This window comes from Telopea speciosissima, chromosome 5 (assembly GCF_018873765.1).
Source record: "Telopea speciosissima isolate NSW1024214 ecotype Mountain lineage chromosome 5, Tspe_v1, whole genome shotgun sequence".
NCBI classification, from domain to species: Eukaryota; Viridiplantae; Streptophyta; class Magnoliopsida; order Proteales; family Proteaceae; genus Telopea; species Telopea speciosissima.
The window spans coordinates 2,203,352-2,227,407 of NC_057920.1; the positions used below are offsets into that span (position 1 = coordinate 2,203,352).

General features: G+C 42.1%; 1 protein-coding gene across 1 annotated transcript in view; it reads right to left on the minus strand.

Moving 5' to 3' along the window:
- Positions 1 to 24,056, minus strand: part of LOC122662606 (ADP-ribosylation factor-like protein 8a) — a 33,958-nt gene that overhangs the window by 4,948 nt on the left and 4,954 nt on the right. Inside the window, exons 2-4 of the mRNA XM_043858284.1 lie at positions 23,586 to 23,667; positions 23,464 to 23,496; positions 23,202 to 23,323 (exon numbers count right to left, since the gene is read on the minus strand). Coding sequence (XP_043714219.1) covers positions 23,202 to 23,323; positions 23,464 to 23,496; positions 23,586 to 23,667 — 237 coding nt within the window. The remainder of the gene's footprint in view (positions 1 to 23,201; positions 23,324 to 23,463; positions 23,497 to 23,585; positions 23,668 to 24,056) is intronic.

Consider the following 24,056-nt stretch of genomic DNA (forward strand, 5'->3'; position numbering starts at 1 on the left):
TGGATATTCAGCTACCCAGAAAGAGTATAAGTGTTATCATCCTTGATGCAGCATCAAAGGGCCACATCAAGAGGAAGAAGAGGAACAAGCCCCACTCCCATGTGGGGCCCATTGAGTAGTTAGTTAGGGTTGGCCCTTGGTCCCCATACTTGGTTAATTACTTAGTAGTTTACTTAGATTTTCTATACTTAGCTTTATTTTCTGTTTTTTTAAATTGAAGCGGTTTAAATTGGTTGCATCCAATTGGTTCAATTGGTCTAATTTAAGTGAAGTGCTCCTATTGGCTAATAGGTTCTTAAATCCTATTGACTAGTAGGGAATCTTCTTTTAAATCCGCTGTTTTAAGTTAGAATTCTCCCTTCCACGATTTTAGAAGGGTAGTTTAGGAATCTTTTAAGTTTTTTGTTTTAGATTAGGATTTCCTCCCTCCCACGATTTTTGAAGGGGTTTAGAATTGTAATTTGATTCAGCCAAGGAATCATATTCCAAGGCTGAATCGTGGTTGGCCTTTGGCCCTATTATTATATATATGAATAAAAAAACAGAAGAGAGTTAGTCTCCCAAATCGTTGAAGTGTTTTCTGCTACCATAATTGCTGCTGAAGACAGGTATCAACTCAATTCAGTGGTACAGAGGCTGTCTGACAGAGATGATTACAAAGATCACAGAGATGGATATAGAGTTCACAGAGATGAACCCAGAGATCACAGAGATGGGTACAGAGTTCACAGAGAAGAACCCAGAGATTACAGAGACAAACTCAGAGATGACAGATCATTACAGAGATTGTCGGGACAGAACCAGAGGTACCCGTGAGCCTTCCCGGGAATACAGAGATCGAAACAGAGGTTACAGAGACAGAGATAGAGAAGACCGGGACAGATATATAGAACATCAACGTGGCTGCCAAGGAAGAAACCCACGATGATGATGAAGAAAAGGGCTTCGAAGCTTATCCTGCCGATGATGATGATGATGTGGCTGCTTACTTTGAAGACAAGGGTGCTGATGCAAGAGGTATTCATGATTGATTCAAGAGGCTGCTGCCCGCCTACAAGTTCGAGCCACCCGCTGAAGATGAACTCAAAAAACTTGATTCTGATTTTGAAGACCATTCTATGATCTCCAGCCATTCATCGGAGATGAATGTTTTCAAGACGGGGAGAATTGATGCAGCATCAAAGGGCCACATCAAGAGGAAGAAGAGGAACAAGCTCTACTCCCATGTGGGGCCCATTGAGTAGTTAGTTAGGGTTGGCCCTTGGTCCCCATACTTGGTTAATTACTTAGTAGTTTACTTAGATTTTCTATACTTAGCTTTATTTTCTGTTTTTTTAAATTGAACCGGTTTAAATTGGTTGCATCCAATTGGTTCAATTGGTCTAATTTAAGTGAAGTGCTCCTATTGGCTAATAGGTTCTTAAATCCTATTGGCTAGTAGGGAATCTTCTTTTAAATCAGCTGTTTTAAGTTAGAATTCTCCCTTCCATGATTTTAGAAGGGTAGTTTAGGAATCTTTTAAGTTTTTTGTTTTAGATTAGGATTTCCTACCTCCCACGATCTTTTAAGGGGTTTAGAATTGTAATTTGATTCAGCCAAGGAATCATATTCCAAGGCTGAATCGTGGTTGGCCTTTGGCCCTATTATTATATATATGAATAAAAAAACAGAAGAGAGTTAGTCTCCCAAATCATTGAAGTGTTTTCTGCTGCCATAGTTGCTGCTGCTGCTCCTTGTGAGTGTTTGCCTTGTGGTTCTATCAAGGAAGAAGGGCAGGTGGATCTCCTGTGACTCCTTGCGTCATGACGGCCGGGAGGATCTCAATTCGAAGGTGGTTCTATCCTTCACTTCTGTCCAAGTTGCTGCCAATGGATTTCTGCTGCAACTTGTTCACAAATTTGTTCTCCTAGTCCTCTAATCCCTTCCCTCAATCGATCCCCTTTGTTTTATTTTATTTTTCTCACATCTGTCCTATATTAATTCTCAGTTTTCTATCATTAAAAGCCATCTCAGACCCTCCCTTTAAATCCCCCATCAATCCATCATCATTCAGCCATTAAACCTGTAAATTTCTGTTAGAATAATGTACACCAGAATACCGTGGGGGTTATTCTGGTCCTTTTGGGGTTAATTTTATGTTATTAAGTGTTATTAGCCTATGTCGGCTATGTGGGTTTTAGTCCCACATCGCCTAGCTTCTATTATTTGTAACTTCCCCTCTATTATAAATAGAGGGGCTTTTCTCTCATTAATACAAGTCATTCTAGTTATTTTATTTCCTCTCTCTGACCCACTGTTCAACCAATATGGCATCAGAGCTGGTCTGATCTAGGTTAGAGAGAGAAAAAAACCCTATTTCTCCCTTCTTCTCCTCCAATCGATCTCTCCCTTCTTCTCCCTTTTCTCGGTTTTTCTCCTACTCCTGTTCTTCTTCTTTTCAGCCCAAAAACAGGGGCAGCACTAATGAGGTAAGCATAATATCGATGACTTAGTTGCTGCCCCCCTTTCTCTTCTATCGTTTTTTATTAAAAAAAAACCTGCTGGAGCCTCATCTGCAATTTGGAGTTTCCCTTCTTTGAGATCAGATCTCTATGAACCTGATCCTCTAATTTAGGAACACCCTATGCAACCTTTTTCCAGCCATATTCTACCCTATTCCTAAACCTAACTTCCCTTTTTCTTTATCTCCATCTTTTATTATTTGTTTTCCAGCCTAAATCCCCAAATCGATTTGAAAAACCCCGACTCCAATCGATTTTGAGGTTTCCCTTGTCAGATGCAACCAATATTTCAGGGATAATTTCCAACTAATCCAAGCCCTAATCGACCTCAGTTTGAACACAATCTGATGGTTGGATCTGTCCCTACAGCAAAATCTTTACATCATGCCTTTTATGGTTTCCTGTTAAAACCCTAACTCAAATCGATATTAGGGTTACAAGTTTGAATTCTTGCTGCCTTTTTTTTAGGGATGATTACTCCACCTACAGAGACCACTCGACCTCAGTATTTGCCTCTTTCCAAGTGTTTGAAGACCCCTAACCCCAATCGATCCTTCTTTTCGACCCATATCGATTTTAGGGTTAGGATTGTTTGCTGTTATTGGAGTTTTGTGTTGATGTTTCTACCATCAAGAAGGACATTCTACTTCAACTATTTTTGGCTTGAAGAAGGTCTACTGCACATGATAGTTGCTGCCTTATATTTCTGCAATTTTTTGGTGTTTCTCCCACGTGAAGATCAAGTCTCAATTACCAAGGAGATTGGTTATTCGAACTGGAGATCCATTCCAGCAGTGGTGGTCAGCATCTATTACCAGAAGACATCACCTCTGACAAGTCATCATCACTTTGTTGAAGCCCCCTTCCCTACAATCGACCTTTACTTTTAGGTTTTTTTACAAAACCCTGACTATAATCGATCTAAGGGTTAGGGTAGTCCACTATTACAGAATTTTTTAGGAGAGTTTTATCAACAACAGAGGAGTATTCAACTCATTATTCAACATCGTTTGTCAGGTTTTTTTGCAAAAATTACAGTTCATTCTGTTGGTTTGGTTTCTTCAATTATCAACCTGTTTTTCTTTATTCCTATATGGCTGGCTGCTTCAACTAGCTATGGATTTGTCTGGTTCTTTATCTTCTATTTGCTGGTTTTTTTGAGCTTTACTACCTACCTGGCTGGTGTTATTGATTGGCTTCTGTAAGCATGACTAGTTGATGTGTTACTGCTGCCTTTATGTGGACTACTGCTGCCCTATGATTGTGACTGAGTTTCCTATTATTGGAGATCGAATTTCTTTCGTCATGGAAGACTCGGATCTGCTACCCTGGAGATTAGCTTATTTGGGACTACAACAGTGTGTTCCACGGTTATTGGCTGCACCTACGAACCTATTCAGTTATGTGGAGCTTTTCTGGTTCATATCCGGCACACTCTGGATCTTGAATCCTAGCATTATTACTGATTCAGATCTGATCGAGTTTTGTTGAGGCTATATCTATTAATTTCTGTCCAGATATCTTCGTTAGTATTGTTTAGCATGTGGGAGTTTATACCTCGGAGTTTTTCGCACACTTGTTCCTCCTTGTTTGAAGATTGATCAAGCCTTGAAGATTGGAGCCTTTCCTTCCTTCAAATCAGATCTGTCTACTTATCAGATTTGAATATTGGAGTTAGGAGTTTCTCCCCTGCAGGAGTTTCCATCAAAAGTGTTTGTTTGATCGATGGAAGATGGTTGGAACTTTATATGTTGCATACATTACTCCTACTTCATTATCCCACTGCTGTTTTTCCTTCACCACCTCCCAAAACATACCTTTGGCATTCCCCATAACCACCTTGGAAGTTAATGGTATTCTCTTCTTTACCATTTCTTCTTTTTCCGTTCCACTTGATAGCCATTTAAAAATTCTGGAATGTTGTGTTTTGCCCTATCTCTACAATCATCTCTCTTATGTCCACGTGCACTACACGTGAGGGGGGGATTATATACAGTATACCTGCAGCCATTGCAGAGAGCAGAACATGCAGGGACACTTGGTGCAAAACATAGAAGGTCAGAGGTTTCACCACTGCCAATGGGTTTCTACTTTGGGTTAAAGTTTGTCATAAGGGGGAGGTTGGCCTTAAAGTTTTGAAGATGTTTGGGTATTGCCTGCCCATATGAGATCCTACAGTTTGGTTGGTTTTTTCCGCTGCTTGATCTTTACTGCTGCTTGACCCATTTGCCGGCTACCCTAGTTACTTATCTTCAAGATTATAATACAGAGATTCATTATTGGACAAAGATTGGTGAGAGATGCCTTTTTGCTGATCAAGTCTGTCCAAGTTTGAAGGTCTATTCTTTTCAAGTTCTTGAAGGTCTATTTGGGAGCAGCATTCACCTTGAAACTGGAGTTTGCTACACCTTGTCTTTTCCTATTTTATTCAAGTTGGGCATTAGTACCTTGTATGCACCAACTTGAGGGGGAGTGTTAGCATTGTTATGGAGAGAGTTTTTTACTTTAGTCCAAGCTGGATCTTCTTTCTTTAGTATTTGTATAATCCAGCTTGAGGGGGAGTGTTAGAATAATGTACAACAGAATACCGTGGGGGTATTTTGGTCCTTTTGGGGTTAATTTTATGTTAAGTGTTATTAGCTTATGTTGGCTATGTGGGTTTTAGTCTCACATCGCCTAGCTTCTATTATTTGTAATTTGCCCTTTATTATAAATAGAGGGGCCTTTCTCTCATTAATACAAGCCATTCTAGTTATTTTATTTCCTCTCTCTGACCCACGGTTCAACCAACAATTTCCCTCTTCCCTATTAAAGCTCCACAAGCCCTAAAATTCCCACAGCCTATTCTATCCATTAGAACCAGCCCAAACTTGGGTCGAACCTCCCTCCCAATGTCCCCTATACTCGACCTAAAGCCCTGCCCTAAACTCCCATTAGAAACCCTAATTTCAGCCTAAATTCTAAAACCCAAAACCCTAACCCTAATTTTCTGAAATTCAATTTTTTAGTTAAACATCATCCAAACCTACATTATTAGACTCCCTAAAACCTGCCTATTGAAACCATATAAGAATTACCCCATTCCCCCAAGCCTAACCCTAGAAATTGACCTAAAAACCCTAATTTTGTCCATTCGAACCAGCAGCCCCCTTTGAGATCCTGTTGCTTGGCCTCTAATAGGATCCTTCTCCTATTTAGAGCTACATTAATCCTCCTACTAAGAAATGGTTTGTGACCATGGATGTGGTCTTTCGGGAGTCTGAAGCCTATTTTGCACCGCCGGTACCTCTTCAAGGGGAGATCCCAAGTGATGAAGATGTACCTTTGATTGCTTCCCTGGATGTAAATGTTCCTACCATAGAGGATATGTCTGTTGAATTAGAGGATCGGATTACTAGTCAGGAACAAGAGCAAGGAAAAAATGGGCAGCCTATAGTCCAAGGGGAGTCTAGAGAATCAAAAGAGTTGAAGACGTTCTCTCGTGGAACATACTTCCCTCCTCGTGGAACTTGGCACAAAGAGACCACCACCACTACTCCCACACAATCAATACGTGCTCCAAGTCCTGCTCCTAGTCATCACTCTGGTAAGCCTATTCTTGATCCTAGTCTTGATTTACCCATTGCTATTCGAAAACCTAAGCGGAGTTTTACTCACCACCCGATTTCCAATTTCGTTTCTTATAATTCTCTAACTCATTCATTCCATGCTTTTGTTTCTTCGTTATCCTCCGTTTCTATTCCTAACAATTGGCAGGAAGCAATAGCCGAACAGAAATGGAAGGAGGCAATGAGTGAAGAAATGCATGCCCTGAAGAAAAATAAAATCTAGGATTTGAAGGTTTTTCCACCAGGAAAGAAACCCGTTGGTTGCAAATGGGTCTTTGTGGTGAAGCACAAATCAGATGGGTCAGTAGAGAGATACAAGGCAAGGCTGGTTGCGAAAGATTTCACCCAAACCCATGGAATTGACTACTAAGAGACCTTTGCCCCTGTGGCAAAGATGAACACAGTAAGAGTGATTATTTCTTGTGTTGTAAATCAAGGTTGGAATCTCCAACAGCTCGATGTCAAGAATGCCTTCTTGCATGGAGAATTGAAAGAAGATGTTTATCTGGAGATACCTCCGTGTTTTGCTACTCCAGATACTCAGGGAAAAGTGTGCAAGTTGAAAAAGGCCTTATATGGCCTAAAACAATCACCAAGGGCCTGGTTTGGTCGATTCCATAAAGCCATGATTGCTAATGGCTATAAGCAAAGCAATGTTGACCACACGTTGTTTGTTAAAGGGTGGGACAACATATCACAATTTTGGTTGTCTATGTGGATGACACAATGATCACAGGAAGTAATGCACAAGAAATTCAGAAGTTGAAGACTTATCTGGGCACAGAATTTGAAGTCAAAGATTTGGGTCGACTACGATATTTCTTGGGAATAGAGGTTGCCCATTCAACCAAGGGCATATCTCTTTCCCAGAGAAAATATACTCTTAACCTTTTGAGTGATACAGGGATGCTTGGGTGTAAACCTGCCGATACCCCTCTGGAGCCCAACACATACTTGAAGAGTAAGGACGGTGACCCTGTGGATAGGGTAGTTATCAAAGTTTAGTTGGTCGGTTGATATATCTTTTTTCTCCATTGTAGATTTTTGTCTTGTGTTTGATCAAGGCTGGTGGGATTGGTGTTTGATCCAATTGACACCTTGCAGTGTGAAGCCCAGGTGGTTCTTTTTAAGCTCTCCTTCAAGTTCAAGTTCAATATCTGATTTTTATTCACTCAAGTATTCAAGTTGCTGCCAAGGATTTTCTGCAACAACTTTGAATTGAAGCATCCCCCTTCTACTTCTAACCTTCTAAACCACCCAAACCCTAGCATCCCTCCATCTCTAAACATCATTCCCAAATCCTAAAATCTCCATAGACCAAACCAGCCATCAGTAATCTCTCAAACTTGGATCGAATTTCCCTCTCAGCCCTAGGAATACTCAATCCACCTCTACCAAGATTCCCATCATAAACCCTACAAACCCATCTTTTCTCTTTTCAAAACCCGAAACCCTAACCTGCACCTTGCTGCCTATTCATTCCAGCACACTTCCCTGCATTAAAACTTAACATAACCTTCACTGATAGACTCCCCTATATCAACTTGAACTAAACCTACCATCAAACCCTAGGTCCCCTCAAACCATAACCCTAATTTCACAATTTTCACCTATTTTGACCTATTTGAACTACCTGTTCATGGCAGATCTTGGTTAATGACTTCTAGTTGGTCTCATTTCAATCTAGAACTACATTATGATGACTATTCCCGGTCCACTTTGACTTTTCTGATGAAACAAAAGAGTGAAGTCTACAATGCCTTTAAAAAATTTTATTAGCTGATTTGTACTCAATTTGGTACTCTAATTAAAATTGTTCGTTCTGATAAATGGGGGAAGTATATGTATGGTGGACTCCAAAACTTTTTTACTGACAATGGCATTATCCATCAGCTTGCTTGTGTTGACACACCCCAACAGAATGGGGTAACTGAGAGAAAAAATCATCATTGTTGGAAGTCACTAAGAGTCTCCAATTTGGCATGCATGTCCCCAAAACTTTTTGGTCTGATGCCTTCTTAGTGCTGCATTTTTAATCAATCGCATGCCCACTAAACTTCTTGGTTCCAAATCCCCTTTGGAAACAGTGTCTCCTCAGACTTTTGCTTTCTCTTCTTCCTAAGGTGTTTGGGTGCATTTGCTATGCCCATGTCAATAAATCTGCTATGACTAAGCTTAATCCCAAGGCCCTTAAATGCATCTTCCTTGGTTATTCATCCTCTTCCAAAGGCTATAAGCGCTACCACCCCTCTTTCTACCTGCAACTTCTTTCCATAGATGTCACCTTCTTTGAGTTTGTTCCCTTCTTTGCTCCTCATCAGCATCCTCTTCATGGGAGAATAGGAGTGAAGAGGCTACTGATGCCATCCATTTTCTTCTCTCCTTGCTTATTCATCCATTTTAGCTTGATATTGGAAAATACAAAGAAGGGGTTGTTGTTGATATTGATGATCAATCAGGGGTTAGTTCTGACAATACAAAGGAGCTAAATGTGTACAAAAGAGGCTGTTGGAGGAAGAAAACCTGCCAAGAGTCCTCTTTGGATCCACATCATGAGATTCACCTTCCTCAGTCAGGTAATACTTCTCTTCCCTCTAAGTTCGATATTCTCATTGCTATTCGAAAGGGCAAGAGAGCTTGTACTAACCCCATAGCCCAGTTTGTCTCCTATAATGCTCTATCTCCCACAAGTGTTGCTTTTATTGCTGCTCTTTCCTCCATTCTCATTCCCAAGAATGTTACTGAGGCTATGTCTAACCCCAACTGGAAGCAAGTCATGTCTAAGGAAATGCTGGCATTTGAAAAGAACTATACTGGAAACATAGTACTAAAACTCGCGAAATTTCGGTCGAGATATCGAATATTTCAAGTATCTCAACCTGTCCGAAACGAAACGCAAGTCCGAAATGAAAAAATGCAATATTTCGGAAATTCCGGTCATCTCGTTTCGGAAATTTCGGAAATCTCGATAATTTCGGTCATCTCGTTTCAAAATTTTCGGAAATCTCGGACATTTTTGGCATTTTACACCCACAGAAAAATACCATATTTCGACCGAGATTTCGACGAAATTTCGATATCTAGGAAATTTCGGTCAGACCGAAACACCGAAACGAAACGAGATTTAGTACCATGCTTGGAAACTGGTTGACCTTCCCAAGGGGAGAGTTCCAGTTGGATGCAAATGGCTCTACACAATCAAGTATTGATCAGATGGTACAGTTGAGAGATGCAAGGCCAGGTCAGGGGCCAAGGGATATCGTCAAGTATATGGAATTGATTATCAAGAGACATTTTCTCTTGTGACTAAGCACAACTCAATAAGAGTTCTCTTACTTGTGGCGGCTAATAAAGATTGGCCATTGTATTAGTTGGATGTGAAGAACGCATTCCTCCATGATGATCTAGAAGAGGAAGTGTACATGCAGACTCCACCCGACTTCAAGTTTTCCTTAGCTGAAGGAAAAGTGTGTCTCCTCCAAAAGGCACTATATGGTCTCAAACAGACCCCGAAGGCGTGGCTTGAGAGGTTTAGACAGACCAATTTGAAGAATGGGTATTCCTAGAGCCATAGTTGTCATGGCGTCCTGGCGCTGGAGAAGGTTGCATGGCGACCTACGCCATGGCGTCCCTCTTTGATTTCTTCTTCCTGTCTCTCTTTCCCTCTTCGATTTCTTCTTCCTGTCTTCGATTTCTTCTTCCCTCTTCGAATTCTTCTTCGATTTCTTCTTCCTGTCTTCTTTCCCTCTTCGATTTCTATTGTCCCTCTTCGATTTCTTTTGATTTCTTCTTTCCCTCTTCGATTTCTGAATTTTCTTCTTAAAACTTGAGAAACAATAGAGAAAAAATAAAACATAGCTTGAGTATACATCTATTAAAACATTAAAAATAGAGAAAATAAAAAATAAAACATGGTCGACATGCTAGCCATGGCAACACCATGGCGGGCGACATGTCGATATATCAACGTGACACCCCTCCACCGACTTGGATCGCCGTGACGCCGTGACAACTATGCCCAGAGCCAAGCTGACCACACTTTATTTACCCGATGAGGTAATGCCGTGGGATATTGCTGAGTTGTTGATGTTTCGGTGTTCCTTTCTTTTTATTATTGTCGTTTATACTTCGTCTTTGCACGGATCCATGTAGCCGACCCCATTTAGTTGGGATAAGGTTTAATTGTTGTTGTTGTATTCTTGAAAACATAGGCATCCAATTATCCAAGATTTCACCAATATGTATCAGACACTCAGATATCTTCGTTAGATGGGGGAAATTCCTTTTGGTGGGGGGGGGAGAAAATTCCCGTATCATACTTTCATCTGATATATCAGCCAATCAAAATCAAAGAATTGATTAATCAAGTTAATGAATCACATAGAACCACTCAGACATCATCCAAATAAAAAGGGCATATGTTTTGCTGCAGCCAATTTTTATTTATTTGGACAGCTCGCATATTTAATCTAGTTCACAAATTTGAAGAACTTTAACTAATTTTACCATTTACCACTTCATGGTTCCGGACCATCTCATGAGAATCCAAGGATATTTATCCAAGCAAACTAGAAACCATTGGTATATGAAACAAGATGCATTTTGAATCTACAGAGTGCAATATATGGATTCCTTCTTTTTCTTTTGTTTTCCCCCTCCATCTCTCAAATTGCCCAAGATTACTAAAAACTACCACAAATATAAGGTCTACTGTATACATAAAGTTTGCAAAAAGAACACCTGCCATGGCTACAATAATATTACATTTCCTATTATCTGATCCCTCTGGTATAATTTATAAGATTTTACATAACCAAATAGAATCCATAATTATCCATGGGAAAATGTCCCTTACAAAGCAGATTAGCATATTCAGCCACCCATTTTGAGCCAAACCTACCACTGGATATATAGAGTAACCCCTTGGATTTTCTACATGTCAGATTTTATGGTCCATCACAGCCACATTCCCACTATCTCGTTGATTTCCAACTGTGTGTTTCAGCAACCAAATCAGTGGTGAAACTTGTGGATTGGCCATCTGTAAAATTCTGGAACCAAACTCAATCATATGGCCCACTATGTATTAATCCTTTTCCCTTGCCATCCAAATCTTCACCAAACTGACCAATTGATTATGCTGCTTAGTGTAATGCTTTTGGTTGAAGCTTAGCACATGAAACAAGGATGATACGGATATTGTCCAAAAAAATTGCAATCCAGCCAAGATACCAGATGATAGACATTTCGGGCCATATTGCTAAAGCTTATCTTGATGGCTATTCCCAGACACTAACACTGGAATACAGATAAATGTACTGAACATGTATCAGAAGTGTAGTAAAGAAAGCCATAGCTTAAGAACAAGGTAGTTCCAATAATACGATGACACAGTTTACCAAATAATATGGCCAAAGTGCCCATGGACAATCATGAATAGTTCTCAAAATAGAACTACCAAAAACTTACATGGAACTTTAATAACTTTTGAGTTTCCAGGGTAAATTGGTCTTATGGCCTGTGACACTATTCACGTGAACAGTGTCGTGAACAGTGATGTGGGGTACATGGGTAGTTCTGTCCTTTGTACTTTGTTTATCTTATGATTCAATAATATATACATGAGGGTGTTAGGTTTTAGAGGAGAAAGAGAAGAGAGGAGAAAAGCTCCAAGGGAGGCAAAGTTCAAACACGATTTGGTGTAATCTGTTATGTCTCTCAACTTGAGACAAACAGCCTTATATTGAGAAGAATATCTAATTACACTCAGGCCCTTAGCCTAATACAAATAGCACATAAAATACATAAGTAAGTGTCTAAGTACAAATATACCCCTGAAACTAAGTACTCTTAACACTCCCCCTCAAGCTGGGTGGTATATGTCATACATACCCAGCTTGTCTAACATAAAACTGAAGTAATGAGAACTAAGTCCTTTGGTGAATATGTCTGCCACTTGTTCACTTGTCTTCACAAAAGGGGTACAAATAGTCTTAGACTCTATTTTCTCCTTGATGAAGTGCCTGTCAGCCTCAACATGCTTTGTCCGGTCATGTTGGACCGGATTATGTGCAATACTTAAGGCTGCCTTGTTGTCACAGTATAGACTCATAGGTTCTGTCATCTCAAACCCCAATTCTTGGACAAGTTTCTTCAACCACAAGATTTCACACACACCATGAGCCATGGCCCTAAATTCTGCTTCAGCACTTGACCTAGCTACCACAGGTTGCTTCTTGCTTCTCCAGGTGACTAAGTTTCCCCCAACAAATGTACAGTATCTGGAGGTGGACCTTCTATCAGAAATAGACCCGGCCCAATCTGCAACTGTATATACTTCAATTCTCAAGTTACCATTCCTAGAAAAGAGAAGACCCTTTCCAGGACATGACTTCAAGTACCTGAGGATCCTGTAAACTGCATCAAGATGTCCCACCTTGGGTGCATGCATAAACTGACTCACCACTCCCACAGTATAGGTAATGTCAGGTCTGGTGAGGGAAAGGTAGATTAACTTGCCTACTAATCTCTGGTAGTTTTCAGCATCCACAAGCGGTTCACCACAATCTTCCCCTAGTCTGTGATTCTGCTCAATGGGGGAGGAGACTGGTTTACATCCCAAGTAGCCTGTCTCTGTAAGGAGATCAAGAACAAACTTCCTTTGACAAACATTGATCCCTTGCTTGGATCTAGAAACCTCAATCCCCAGGAAATACTTCAATGGACCGAGGTCCTTGATCTCAAACTGTCGAGACAAGTAAAGTTTAAGCTTTGAGATTTCGGCTTCACTATTTCCCGTGACCACAATGTCATCAACATAAACAATGAGAGTCGTAATAGTGCAGTCCTTCCTTTGTATAAACAATGTGTGATCAGCTTGACTTTGAGTATATCCGTTTTGCAGGAGAGCTTGTCTAAATCTCTCAAACCAAGCCTTAGGAGACTGTTTGAGTCCATAAAGAGCCTTCCTAAGACGACACACTTTCCCACTGTCACCAGTATGCTTGAACCCAGGAGGAGGATGCATATACACTTCTTCTTCTAGGTCATCATGTAAGAATGCATTCTTCACATCCAGTTGGTACAAATGCCAATCAAGATTTGCTGCCATTGAGAGAAGTACCCAGATGGAGTTGTGCTTGGCCACTGGAGCAAAGGTTTCCTGAAAGTCAATGCCATACATCTGTGTATGACCCTTAGCGACAAGTCTTGCCTTATATCTCTCCACGGTACCATCAGACTTGAACTTGACTGTGAATACCCATCTGCACCCAACAAGGACTCTCCCTTTAGGGAGCTCAACAAGGTCCCAAGTATGATTCTTCTCAAGTGCCAACATCTCTGTGTTCATTGCTTCTCTCCATTTTGGATCTGCCATAGCCTCTGCTACATTCTTGGGAATAGATATGGAGGAGATAGCCACAGAGAAGGCTATACCTGTAAGGGAAATAGAATCATAGGAAACAAACTTGGCAATGGGATTAGTACATGCCCGAGTTCCCTTACAGTGGGCAATAGGAAGGTCCAAGTCTGAGGATATAGGAGTAGAAGAAGGTATACCTATCTCGATGGATGGAGACTCAGGATGAGGTGATGAAGAAGGATTTTGGCAGGTCTTCTTTATAGGCAGCCATAAAGCAGGATTTCTCCTTTCCTTCGTATACACCAGTAGCTCCCCTTGTTCTCTGTTCCCCTGTACACAAGGATGCTCCCCCTCAACTACATTCTCTATACAAGGCTCCCCCTCAACAGAACTTCTCTTTCCCTTGTCAATCTGAAAAGGTGAAATAGGAACAGGATAGGAGATAGGAAGTGAGACAGACTCGGGAACCTCTTCACCTGCAATACCACCACCAAGCGGTAAACACTCCCCCTGAAGAGGTGACTGAAAAAAAGGTATGGTTTCAAAGAAACGGACATCTCTGGAGAGAAGCCACCGACGAGTGGGAGGATGATAGCATTTATATCCTTTGGAGGTGGAGGAATACCCGAGAAAGATGCACTTCAGAGCTTTAGGATCCAATTTAGTGCGGGCAGATTTGCTAACATGTACATAACAAATACAACCAAACACCTTTGGAGGGAGAGAGAATGAAGAAGACCGTGAGGGTAGGACATCAAGAGGAACTTGAAATTGTAAGACACTAGACGGCATGCCATTAATAAGAAAGACAACAGTGAGTAGAGCATCAAACCAAAAAGTTTTGGGAACATGCATGGTAAACCAAAGGGACCTAGCCACTTCAAGAAGGTGGCGATTTTTCTTTCAGCCACCCCATTTTGTTGTGGGGTATCAACACAGGCCACCTGATGAATAATGCCATGGTCAGAAAAAAAGGTTTCCAAACCACTATACATATACTCCCCACCTTTGTCAGAACGAACAATTTGGATCCGGGTTTGAAATTGGGTATACACTAACTCATAGAAATTTGTAAATGCAACATGGACATCACTTTTATGTTTCAACAAGTACACCCAAGTAACCCGAGAATAATCATCAATAAAAGAGACAAAGTAGCGGAAGCCACGCAAAGAGGTAACAGGGGAAGGCCCCCAAACATCAATATGTATAAGATGAAAAGGTGAAGTAGATCTATTACCATTGGATGTATAAACTGTTTTACAACTTTTGGCAAATAGACAAGGTTCACAATGAAAAACATGAGAGACTGGAAAGGAAGTAAACAAGTGAGGTAACTGTTTCCTCATAACAGAAAAAGAAGGGTGTCCCAACCGACGATGCCAAAGCAAAATATCCTCTTGAGTACGTCCACCTTCTAGCCCACAAACATAGGATTGAGGTTGTACAATGAGAGGAAGCACCAGCTTCCAAAACATATAAGCCATCGCTTCATGACCACGCCAATCACCTTCCTCGTCACCAAATCCTGAAAAAGACAATGGGTAGGAAAGAAGGTGACAAAGCAGTTCAAAGATTTAGTCAATTGGCTAACGGAAAGAAGGTTAGTAGCAAAGTTGGGAACATGAAAAACAGACTTCAGGGGTAAGCAAGGTGTAACCTGGATATCTCCCTTACCAGAGATGGAAGAGAATGTACCATCGGCAATTTTTACCTTATCTTTCCCAGAACAAACAGAGTAGGAATTATACAGCTGGGACCTACCAGTCATATGATCCGTGGCGCCCGAGTCAATAACCCAAGGTGTGATGCCGGAGGAGGAAGAGGCCTGTAGTGCAGTAGAAGTAGGAGCTGCAGGTGAACTGTCCAGGTGGGCTACAACCCGGCGAAAGGCAGCAATGTCAGCTGGGGAAAGAGAGGATGAATCAGCTTCAATGACCCCAACATGAGCCTTAGGCCCCTTCTTCCATTGTCCCTTAAGTCCCCCAGTGGAACCAGGTGGGGGCTTCCCATGGAGATCCCAACCGAAGTCCTTTGTATGTCCAGTTTTACCACAATGGTCACATAAGAATCGGCTCTTCGAAGACCCCTTAGCAGCCCCCTTATCAGCTCCCTTAGTGGAGTCCTGAGGGATGGAAGAAACAAGAGCAGAGCGCTCAATAGTGGTGTTGATACTAGTCTCCATGGCACCCCTACGGGTTTCCTCACTCTGTAGATATCCACACACCTCCTCCAATGAGGGAAGACTAGGTCGGCCAAGGATTTGTACCCTTAGAGGCTCAAATTCAGGATTCAGGCCACCAAGAAGAAATAGTACCCTCTCCTTCTCAAACAACCTGTGTACCTTAACTTCATCATCAGGACACAACTGAAGATCTCTATAGTGATCATACTCCTCCCACAGGCCCACAACAAGACAATAGTAGTCAGAGATGCTTCTATCACCCTGGCGTAGGCTAACAATCTGTTGGAGAAGTTGGTACACCTTTGTAGAGTCTCCAACACGATCAAAGATACGGGCTACACTGTTCCAAATATCTTTGGCAGTCTCTTTACCCATAAACCTCTGTCCAATCGCAGGCTTCATTGAGAAAAGAAGCCAAGCCATCACCAGTGAGTTCTCAGTGTCCCATTTGGAATACCCTTGCTCGGTAGGAAGAGGTGCCTTGATGCTGCCATTTATGTACCCCATCTTTCCCTTACACCTAAGGATCAGTTTCATGGATCGAGACCAATCTAGGTAATTGGTATTGTCCAACTTGACAATGGGAAGCTGCACATTGGTGTTCTCATATGAAGGGACAGAGGATGATGCAGCAAGTGGGTCTACAGACAAAGGCAAGGCTGTTTCCTCATTTTTGTCACCCATATTTAACTCAAATCAAATGCTTAATAAGTCCAAACAACAGTATTTCAACCACGCCATCTGCTCCTTGAACACAGAAAAAAGTGCAAAAACAGAGACCAGAAAAACTGAAAAAGGCTTGTAAAACCCAAACGAAGCGAGCAACAGCAGAGAGCAACAAGGGTAAGTCTTCCTTACCCAAAAACGATCTTGTATGGCCCAAAGAAAGCAGCAAACAAAGCTCACACTAAGAGCTGGATCACTCCAAGAGATCGGCCGGGAACCGGGAGAAAAACTGTCGGCTGAAACTCGATTCTCCTCTCGATGCTACCAGCAGACTTGAGAGGATCAAATGATAGGGAAGAAGACTTCCAAACGATGCTAGAGCATCCGGTTGCTCCCTATTTGGTTGTCAAACAAGGAAGGAGAAGCTTGGTGAAGATACCCCAGGTTTCCTTCGCAAACCAGCAAGAACAAGGGGCTCTCACCCTTCCACACAACCTTCAAACTCCAGGAAGAAAGTGCTCGATACCATGTTAGGTTTTAGAGGAGAAAGAGAAGAGCGGAGCAAAACTCCAAGGGAGGCAAAGTTCAAACACAATTTGGTGTAATCTGTTATGTCTCTCAACTTGAGACAAACAGCCTTATATTGAGAAGAATATCTAATTACACTTAGGCCCTTAGCCTAATACAAATAGCACATAAAATACATAAGTAAATGTCTAAGTACAAATATACCCCTGAAACTAAGTACTCTTAACAGAGGGAAGCGATCCTGCAAGTTATTCTATTCTTGCCGCAGCTGTCCTCTCGTCTTTGACAGACTTTGTTTCTCCTTCTTCTCTTCTTCTCTCTCTCTAATTTGGTTACGAGGTTTTTGATATAGGGATTGCATGAATTGACTAAGAAAACCAACAAGAAAGGTTACGAGCATCGAGATATATCAATTTCCCAATTAAGCAGTAAGAATGCAACCACACCGCTCGGGCGTGTGGGCCTCTCCTCTATTTCTCTATGGATTTCTCTCTGCTGGGGTTGCCGCTCCATGCGGTGCTCGATGGTCTCGGTTCTATTGGGTTCATTGCAGGTAGGCCTCTGTTTTCGATGTGAGAACTATGTGTAAGGATCGCCTTGCCTATACGAGGATTTGTGTCAAAGTCTCTGCGGAGGACCCTCTGCCTTTTCATCACCGTCAACTAAGGGGATGATTTCTCCTTTGAGCAGGAGGTGCACTACGATTGGAAGCCACCGAAGTGTTTGGTGTGTAGAACTTTCGGCCACGATTCCCATCTTTGCACTCCTGTGGACAAGCCCAATGTTGTTGATGGCCCTGCTCCTTGCAATGCCCTAAAACTCCCTGTTGGTGATGCCCCTGTTGGAGAAGGCCCTACTCCCTGTGGTGATGTTGTGGTGATTGATCATCGCACTTCTGCTGTTCGTTCCCTTTCTCATGGGAGGTCAAGAACCAGATTCCGTTATTGGAATCAGCGTTGGATGAAGAAGAACCCGGCGGTGAGCTCCAAGGTCCAGTCTCAGTCGATGGTGCTGCCCTGGTCAGATGGTCAGAATCGCTTTAGCCTTCTGTCGTCTGCAGATGATACGGAGCTACTCTCTTGCCTGAAAAGCCCCAGTTTGAGGTATTACCTTGGAGTAGATCTCGTATGGCTGAAGTTCTCTCTTCTGAACCTTCCATTCTAAGCTCTAGAAAAGATGACCTTGTTCCCAACGCTTCGATGTCGACGGCTCCTTTGGGAATCCCTGCAGCTCTTTTGGACTCTTGCGACTGCGCTTTGCCTTCGACTGCAAGAGACGATCCTCTCTCTAAGTCTTCGGCTGCTTTATTGAACCAAGAGGCCGATATCCCAGCTGACTCAGCCCTGGTGGGACCCCTCCTAATGGCCTCCAACCCACGTGCGAATCTTTTGGTCTTAATTTGGCTTCCACCCTTTCTGGATCGGGTCCTCTTAGACCACCTACTATCCATCCTTCATCTGTTGCTGCTTCTGGGTCGGGCTGCCTTTCACTGCTTGGATCTTCTCCAAACCCGGTTGACCCAGCATCTTCTCCACCCTAAATCCTTTTATCCAAAGCCCCTCTGGTTTCCCGTGAGGTTCTCCCTCCTCCTCCTTGTATGCCTGCCACCCCCATTGGCAGCTTGTACCGGCATTGCCATCACAGCAAAACCAGGTCTCGGGCTGTGTTGACTAGGCTCATTGAGTCCTCGTTGCCTCTTCTCCCCCTTCCCCAATGATCCACGGAATCATTTGGAACACTCGAGGCCTTAATTCGCCCTCGAAGCAGTCTGTTGTTCGCTCTCGCATTCACTCCTCCCGCTCCAGCTTTTGCTGTCTTTTGGAAACCCATATCAAATAGCCTAAGTCAATAAAAATCCTAAGCTCCATTGCCCCTGGTTGGTCTCTCCTTTCAAACTACTCTCACCATACAAATGGCCAAATTTGGATCCTATGGGACCCCAGTAGAATCTCCATCTCCCTTGCTTCTTCTTCCCCTCAGTTTTTGCACACCAAGTTCTCGGATTGCCTGGGTCACTTTTGCCTTTTTCTTTACTGTGGTTTATGCTCATAATTTTGCCCTTCTCAAAGGACTTCCTTATGGGCTGATCTCAGGTCTATTGCAAACCAAATTGGTTCCCAACCTTGGGGGTTGGGAGGAGACTTTAATATCATCAGATACAGCCATGAAAAACAGGGTGGGGATCATTTAAATTTGGAGGCTATGAATTCTTTCAATGAGAGTATTGAGGATATTGGTGCAGATGATCTCAGATGGACTGGTTTCCCCCTTACCTAGAGTAACAAAAAGGCTGGAAACAACCGCATTGCTTGTAAGCTGGACAGCGTAATTGTTGATGAAGAGTGGCTAGCTTCCTTTCCTTCCTCTCAGGCCTCCTTTGGTAACCCGAACATCTCAGATCACTCCCCCATCTCCCTCGCCATTCAACCCTTCACTTCTTTTGGTCCTAAACCCTTCAAATTCTTTGACATGTGGTCCTTTCATCCAACTTTTTTGTCAATTGTTCAAGAAGCTCGGGATAAGCCTGTTTTTGCCTTCTCCACTCCTCTCATTGCCTTCTCAAGGAAGCTCAAAAATGTTAAGGCTGCCCTCAAAGACTGGAATCTCAATATTTTTGGCAACATTACTCACCAAGTTGCGGAGTGCAAAGATAGGCTTGCGTCCATAGACTCCATACAGGCTCGTCTGCAGTCAGATTTTCTTCATGGTTCTCTTGCTGTTGAAGAGAAAGAGGTCTCCATTCAGCTCTCCTCCTTGCTTGCTAGGGAAGAAAGCTTTCCAAAGCAAAAAATCGAGAATCAAGTGGTTAGACTTGGGAGATTCAAATTCTGCTTATTTTCATCATTCTATGCAAGCTAGAGTTAATGCTAATTCCATTGTTCAGCTCTCGCACCCGGATGGCTCTCTTGCCAATACAGTAAAGGACATTAAAAACTTGGTTGTCCAGCATTTCAAAGGCGTTTTCTCTGGTCCTCAGGAGGATCATGATCCCATTCCGAATCATTTGCTCAACAAGTTCATTGCTCCGGAATATTATGATTCTTTGTGTTCCATTCCGAAAGAAGATGAAATTGTGGAAGCTATTCACTCCCTTAAGGTAAATGGTGCTCCGGGTCCAGATGGTTTTAGTATGGGATTTACTTAGCTGCTTGGGATATCATTAAATCAGACCTTATTGCTGCCATTGAGAGCTTCTTCTTCAACCCTAATCAAATCAAAGGGATCAACCACACTTTCCTCTGTCTAATCCTGAAAAAGGAAGGAGCAATTGCTATGAATGATTTCAGACCCATTGCTCTTTGCAATCTGCTTTACAAGTTTATTGCCAAGATTCTTGCTCGAAGACTCAAAAGTGTTGTGGATCTCTTGGTCAATGATAACCAAACGGCTTTCATCCCCGGCAGGAATATATCTGACAACATCCTTCTGTGTAATGATATTATCAGAGGATTTGATAGGAAAAACCATTCTCCCTCTTTTCTCATGAAGATTGACATCCACAAGGCCTTCGATTGTCTGAGGTGGGACTTTATTGCTCAAGTGATGACTAAGATGGGATTCCCTTTGGTCTTTGTTAACTGGATTAGCTCTTGCATCTCTTCCTCAAAGTTCTCAGTTTTGGTCAATGGTAGCCCGGCAGGTTATTTTGGAGCTTCTGTGGGGATTCGGCAAGGCTGCCCTCTTTCCCCTTACTTGTTTACTCTTGCGTTGGAAATCCTCTCCAGAGAGATTCAATTATGCACTGATCAGCAGCTTATCCCTCCTATGCCCAAGTGTAAAGCCCTCAAGCTTACTTACTTGGCCTTTGCGGACGACCTGATGATATTCTCTAAGGCCTAGGTTGCCTCTCTTGAGTCCATTTTGCTCTGTCTTCAGCATTTCCATGAGCTTTCGAGCCTCCGCATCAACCCCTCCAAGTCTCTTATATTTTTTGCTGGGGTTTCTGAGATTGACAAAATTACCTTGCTTGAGAAATCTGGCTTCCTTGAGGACCAACTTCCAGTCAAATATTTGGGTATCCCTTTGATTCCGGCAAAGCTCTCTGCTCACCACTGCACCCCTATGTTGGATCTGATCAGAAAGAGGCTTCAGCTTTGGAAAAGAAAACTTCTCTCCTATGCAGACAGGTTGGTCCTTATTAAATCAGTTTTGGAGGCATCATACATCTACTGGTCTAGTATTTATGGCCTCCCTCCATCTACTATCAAGTCCATGGAAGCTCTCATAGCTTCTTTTCTTTAGAAGGATAATGATTCCTCTCGATTCCTCCACCCCTTAAGCTGGGCTGCTGTGTGTCTTCCCAAGAAGGAAGGAGGTTTAGGCATCAGAAGAATCAAAGAAGTGAGCTCAGCGGGCATCATTAAGCTTATCTGGAAGATTGTCTCCAAGAAGAAAAGCATATGGGTTGATTTGATTTATTTGGGGCCCTTGCGCCAAGACTCTATTTGGACTGCCTCAGCCTTGTCCGATGCTTCTTGGGTCTAGCGCAAAATTCTTGCTAGCCGCCACCTAGTCCTTCAGGTCATTCGCTCCCAGATTGGTAATGGTCTCTCTTCATATCTTTGGTTGGACAACTGGCATCCAATAGGAATTTTTCTCCACCTGGTCACTCCGAGATCCATTTATGCCTCGGGTTTCCATAGGCTCTCCTTGGTGGCTGATATCCTCGATCAAGATGGCTCCCCCCCCCCTCTACCTCTCCTCTTACCCTTATTTGGAATGAGCTCTCCTCCATTCCAAGAAGGCCTGTGGCAAGAGGAGACTATGTCACTTAGTCATCAAACAACTCTTGCTCCTTCTCCTCCAAAGCAGCCTGGAATTTTATTCGTTTGAAAGGCCCGTTGGTTCCTTGGCGTAAGCTTCTATGGTTCAAGCATCACATTCCTCGTCACTGCTTCACGGCCTGGAGAGTCTTCAACAACTGTCTTCCAACTCAAGCCTTTCTTCGCAGCCGTCAGATCTAAGTTTCCCTTGCCTTTGCTGGAACAATGCTGAAGACTTGAACCATCTTTTCTTTGACTGCCCTACTACAGCGGCCATCTGGAAGGGTATTCTAATCAAGTATTGGCATGCCCATAGAAGAATTCTCCCTTTCTCTAGAGAGTGGATTTGGATTGATATGACCTATGTTGGCTCCTTTATTTGTAATTCGGTTAGGAAAATGGCTTTTTGTGCAACTCTCAACCATATTTGGATGGAGCGCAATACCAAGAAATGGACCTCCAACTCTCGATCTTACCAGAAGATTTGGGATTCCATTTCTTTTGAAATTAAAGCAAAGTTATCTCTAGTTCCTCCTCCTCGTTGTTTGGACACCCCAAGGAACAGGCTCATTGTTGATTCTTGGGGTCTCTCTAATGTTTCTTTTGTTGCTTCGACCTCCCTTAGCTAAGGCTTTGGTTGGCTGTCTTTTTCTTTTTCTCCTTCGGGGTCCTTTGTAATTCTTTTTTCTCTTCTCTTTTGGTAATAAATTTATTTATTCACCCAAAAAAAAAGAATGCACATCCTTGAGAAGTTCACCATCATTCACCCCAAACTTCTGATGAGGGTCCACAGGAATATCCACTAGCTTTGATGCAAGCATACCAGTATCACACAAAAGATCCAAAACGTATTTCCTTTGAGATAGGTTTTCCTGTGCCAACACCAATGAAGATGTACTGTGACAACCAAGCAGCCGTCTACATTGCTAGTAAACCTGTCTTTCACGAGAGAACCAAGCATATTGAAGTGGACTGTCACTTTGTTCGGAGTGCAATATTGAAGAAACTGATTGAGACTCCCTTTGTTTCTTCATCAAATCAGTTTGCTGATGTGTTCACTAAGTCATTGTTTACTTCTAATTTTCGTCAGTGTTGTAACAAGCTGAGCATGGGTGATATATATGTTCCAGCTTGAGGGGGAGTGTTGAGTTTCCAGGGTAATTTGGTCTTATGGCCTATGATACTGTTCTCGTGAAAAGTGTCATGGGTGCTGTTCACTTGAACAGTGTTGTGGGGTACAGGGGTAGTTCTGTCCTTTGTACTTTGTTTATCTTATGATTCAATAATATATATATGAGGGAGCAGTCCTGCGGCAAGTTATTCCTTGTTGCCGCAGGCTGTCCTCTCCTCTTTGGACAGCTTTGTTTCTCCTTCTTCTCTTCTTCTCTCTCTCTAATCTGGTTACAAGGTTTTTGATATTGTAACAATAACAAAATTAGTAAGGTCTTCAATAACAAATAAGCATCAACACTATAACAAGGCAAATCATATCAACTATCATCCTAAATTTCTTGACATAAAAAATGAATTATTTTTGGTAATAGACCGGGCAAAGCAAAAGGTAAGTCAAACAAGTTGGAAGCATACACAATAGCAGAAACTGCACGGCAATATCTCTCCCACATACTGCGAAATCTTGGCTGCCCTCCAAGATCCCATAACTTTATTGTGACATTCCCTTTTGTCACCTTCCTCATATTAAATCCTACCTGTCCACCATAAAACAAGCAAAGAATAAAGCTATTCCCATCAAAGTCTTGTCATGGCACGCTATAAAATTATAATGTCTCTCACATTATGACAAGCAATAAACCTATGTCTGAAGCATGCAAAATAGATTAGTACGCACCGTAGGGATCATGTCTTCACTATATCCTCCAGTCTGCAATGAAGATCCAGACACAGTGCCGTAAACCATGAGCATTTAAAAATAAATACTACAGATAGTACAAAGAAAATAAATTTACTTACAGCAATGACATTCACAAGTGAAGTTTTTCCAGCATTCTGAAGTCCTATCAAGGACAATTCCATTTCTTGCTTGAAGAAAAGGCTGCAATTGAGTCAAATAAAAATATTATATAAATCCGTAAACAGCAAGAACCTTTTTTAGTTTTTAAAAAAAAAAAAGTAAAAGAACAAACATCTCTATAGCTTTCAAAGCATTTGGGGTTCTATGTGAAGACTTTGCAGTAAAGAAATCTTATATGGCCAGCATGTAAGCTCCCATCAGGATTAACTTTGGCCATACAAAGCATGCTAGATGTATTTCAATATCCATCAAGAAAAGCAAGGAACATTTGTCTTATTATTAGAGAAAATATAATGCACCAAGAGTGCTAACTCCTGAACTAAACCAAGCAACATAGTTGTTATGGCATCTAGGCGACCCAAGGCGTTGGAGAGGGTCCAAAATCAAGGCGTCCAAGCCCATCAGGATTA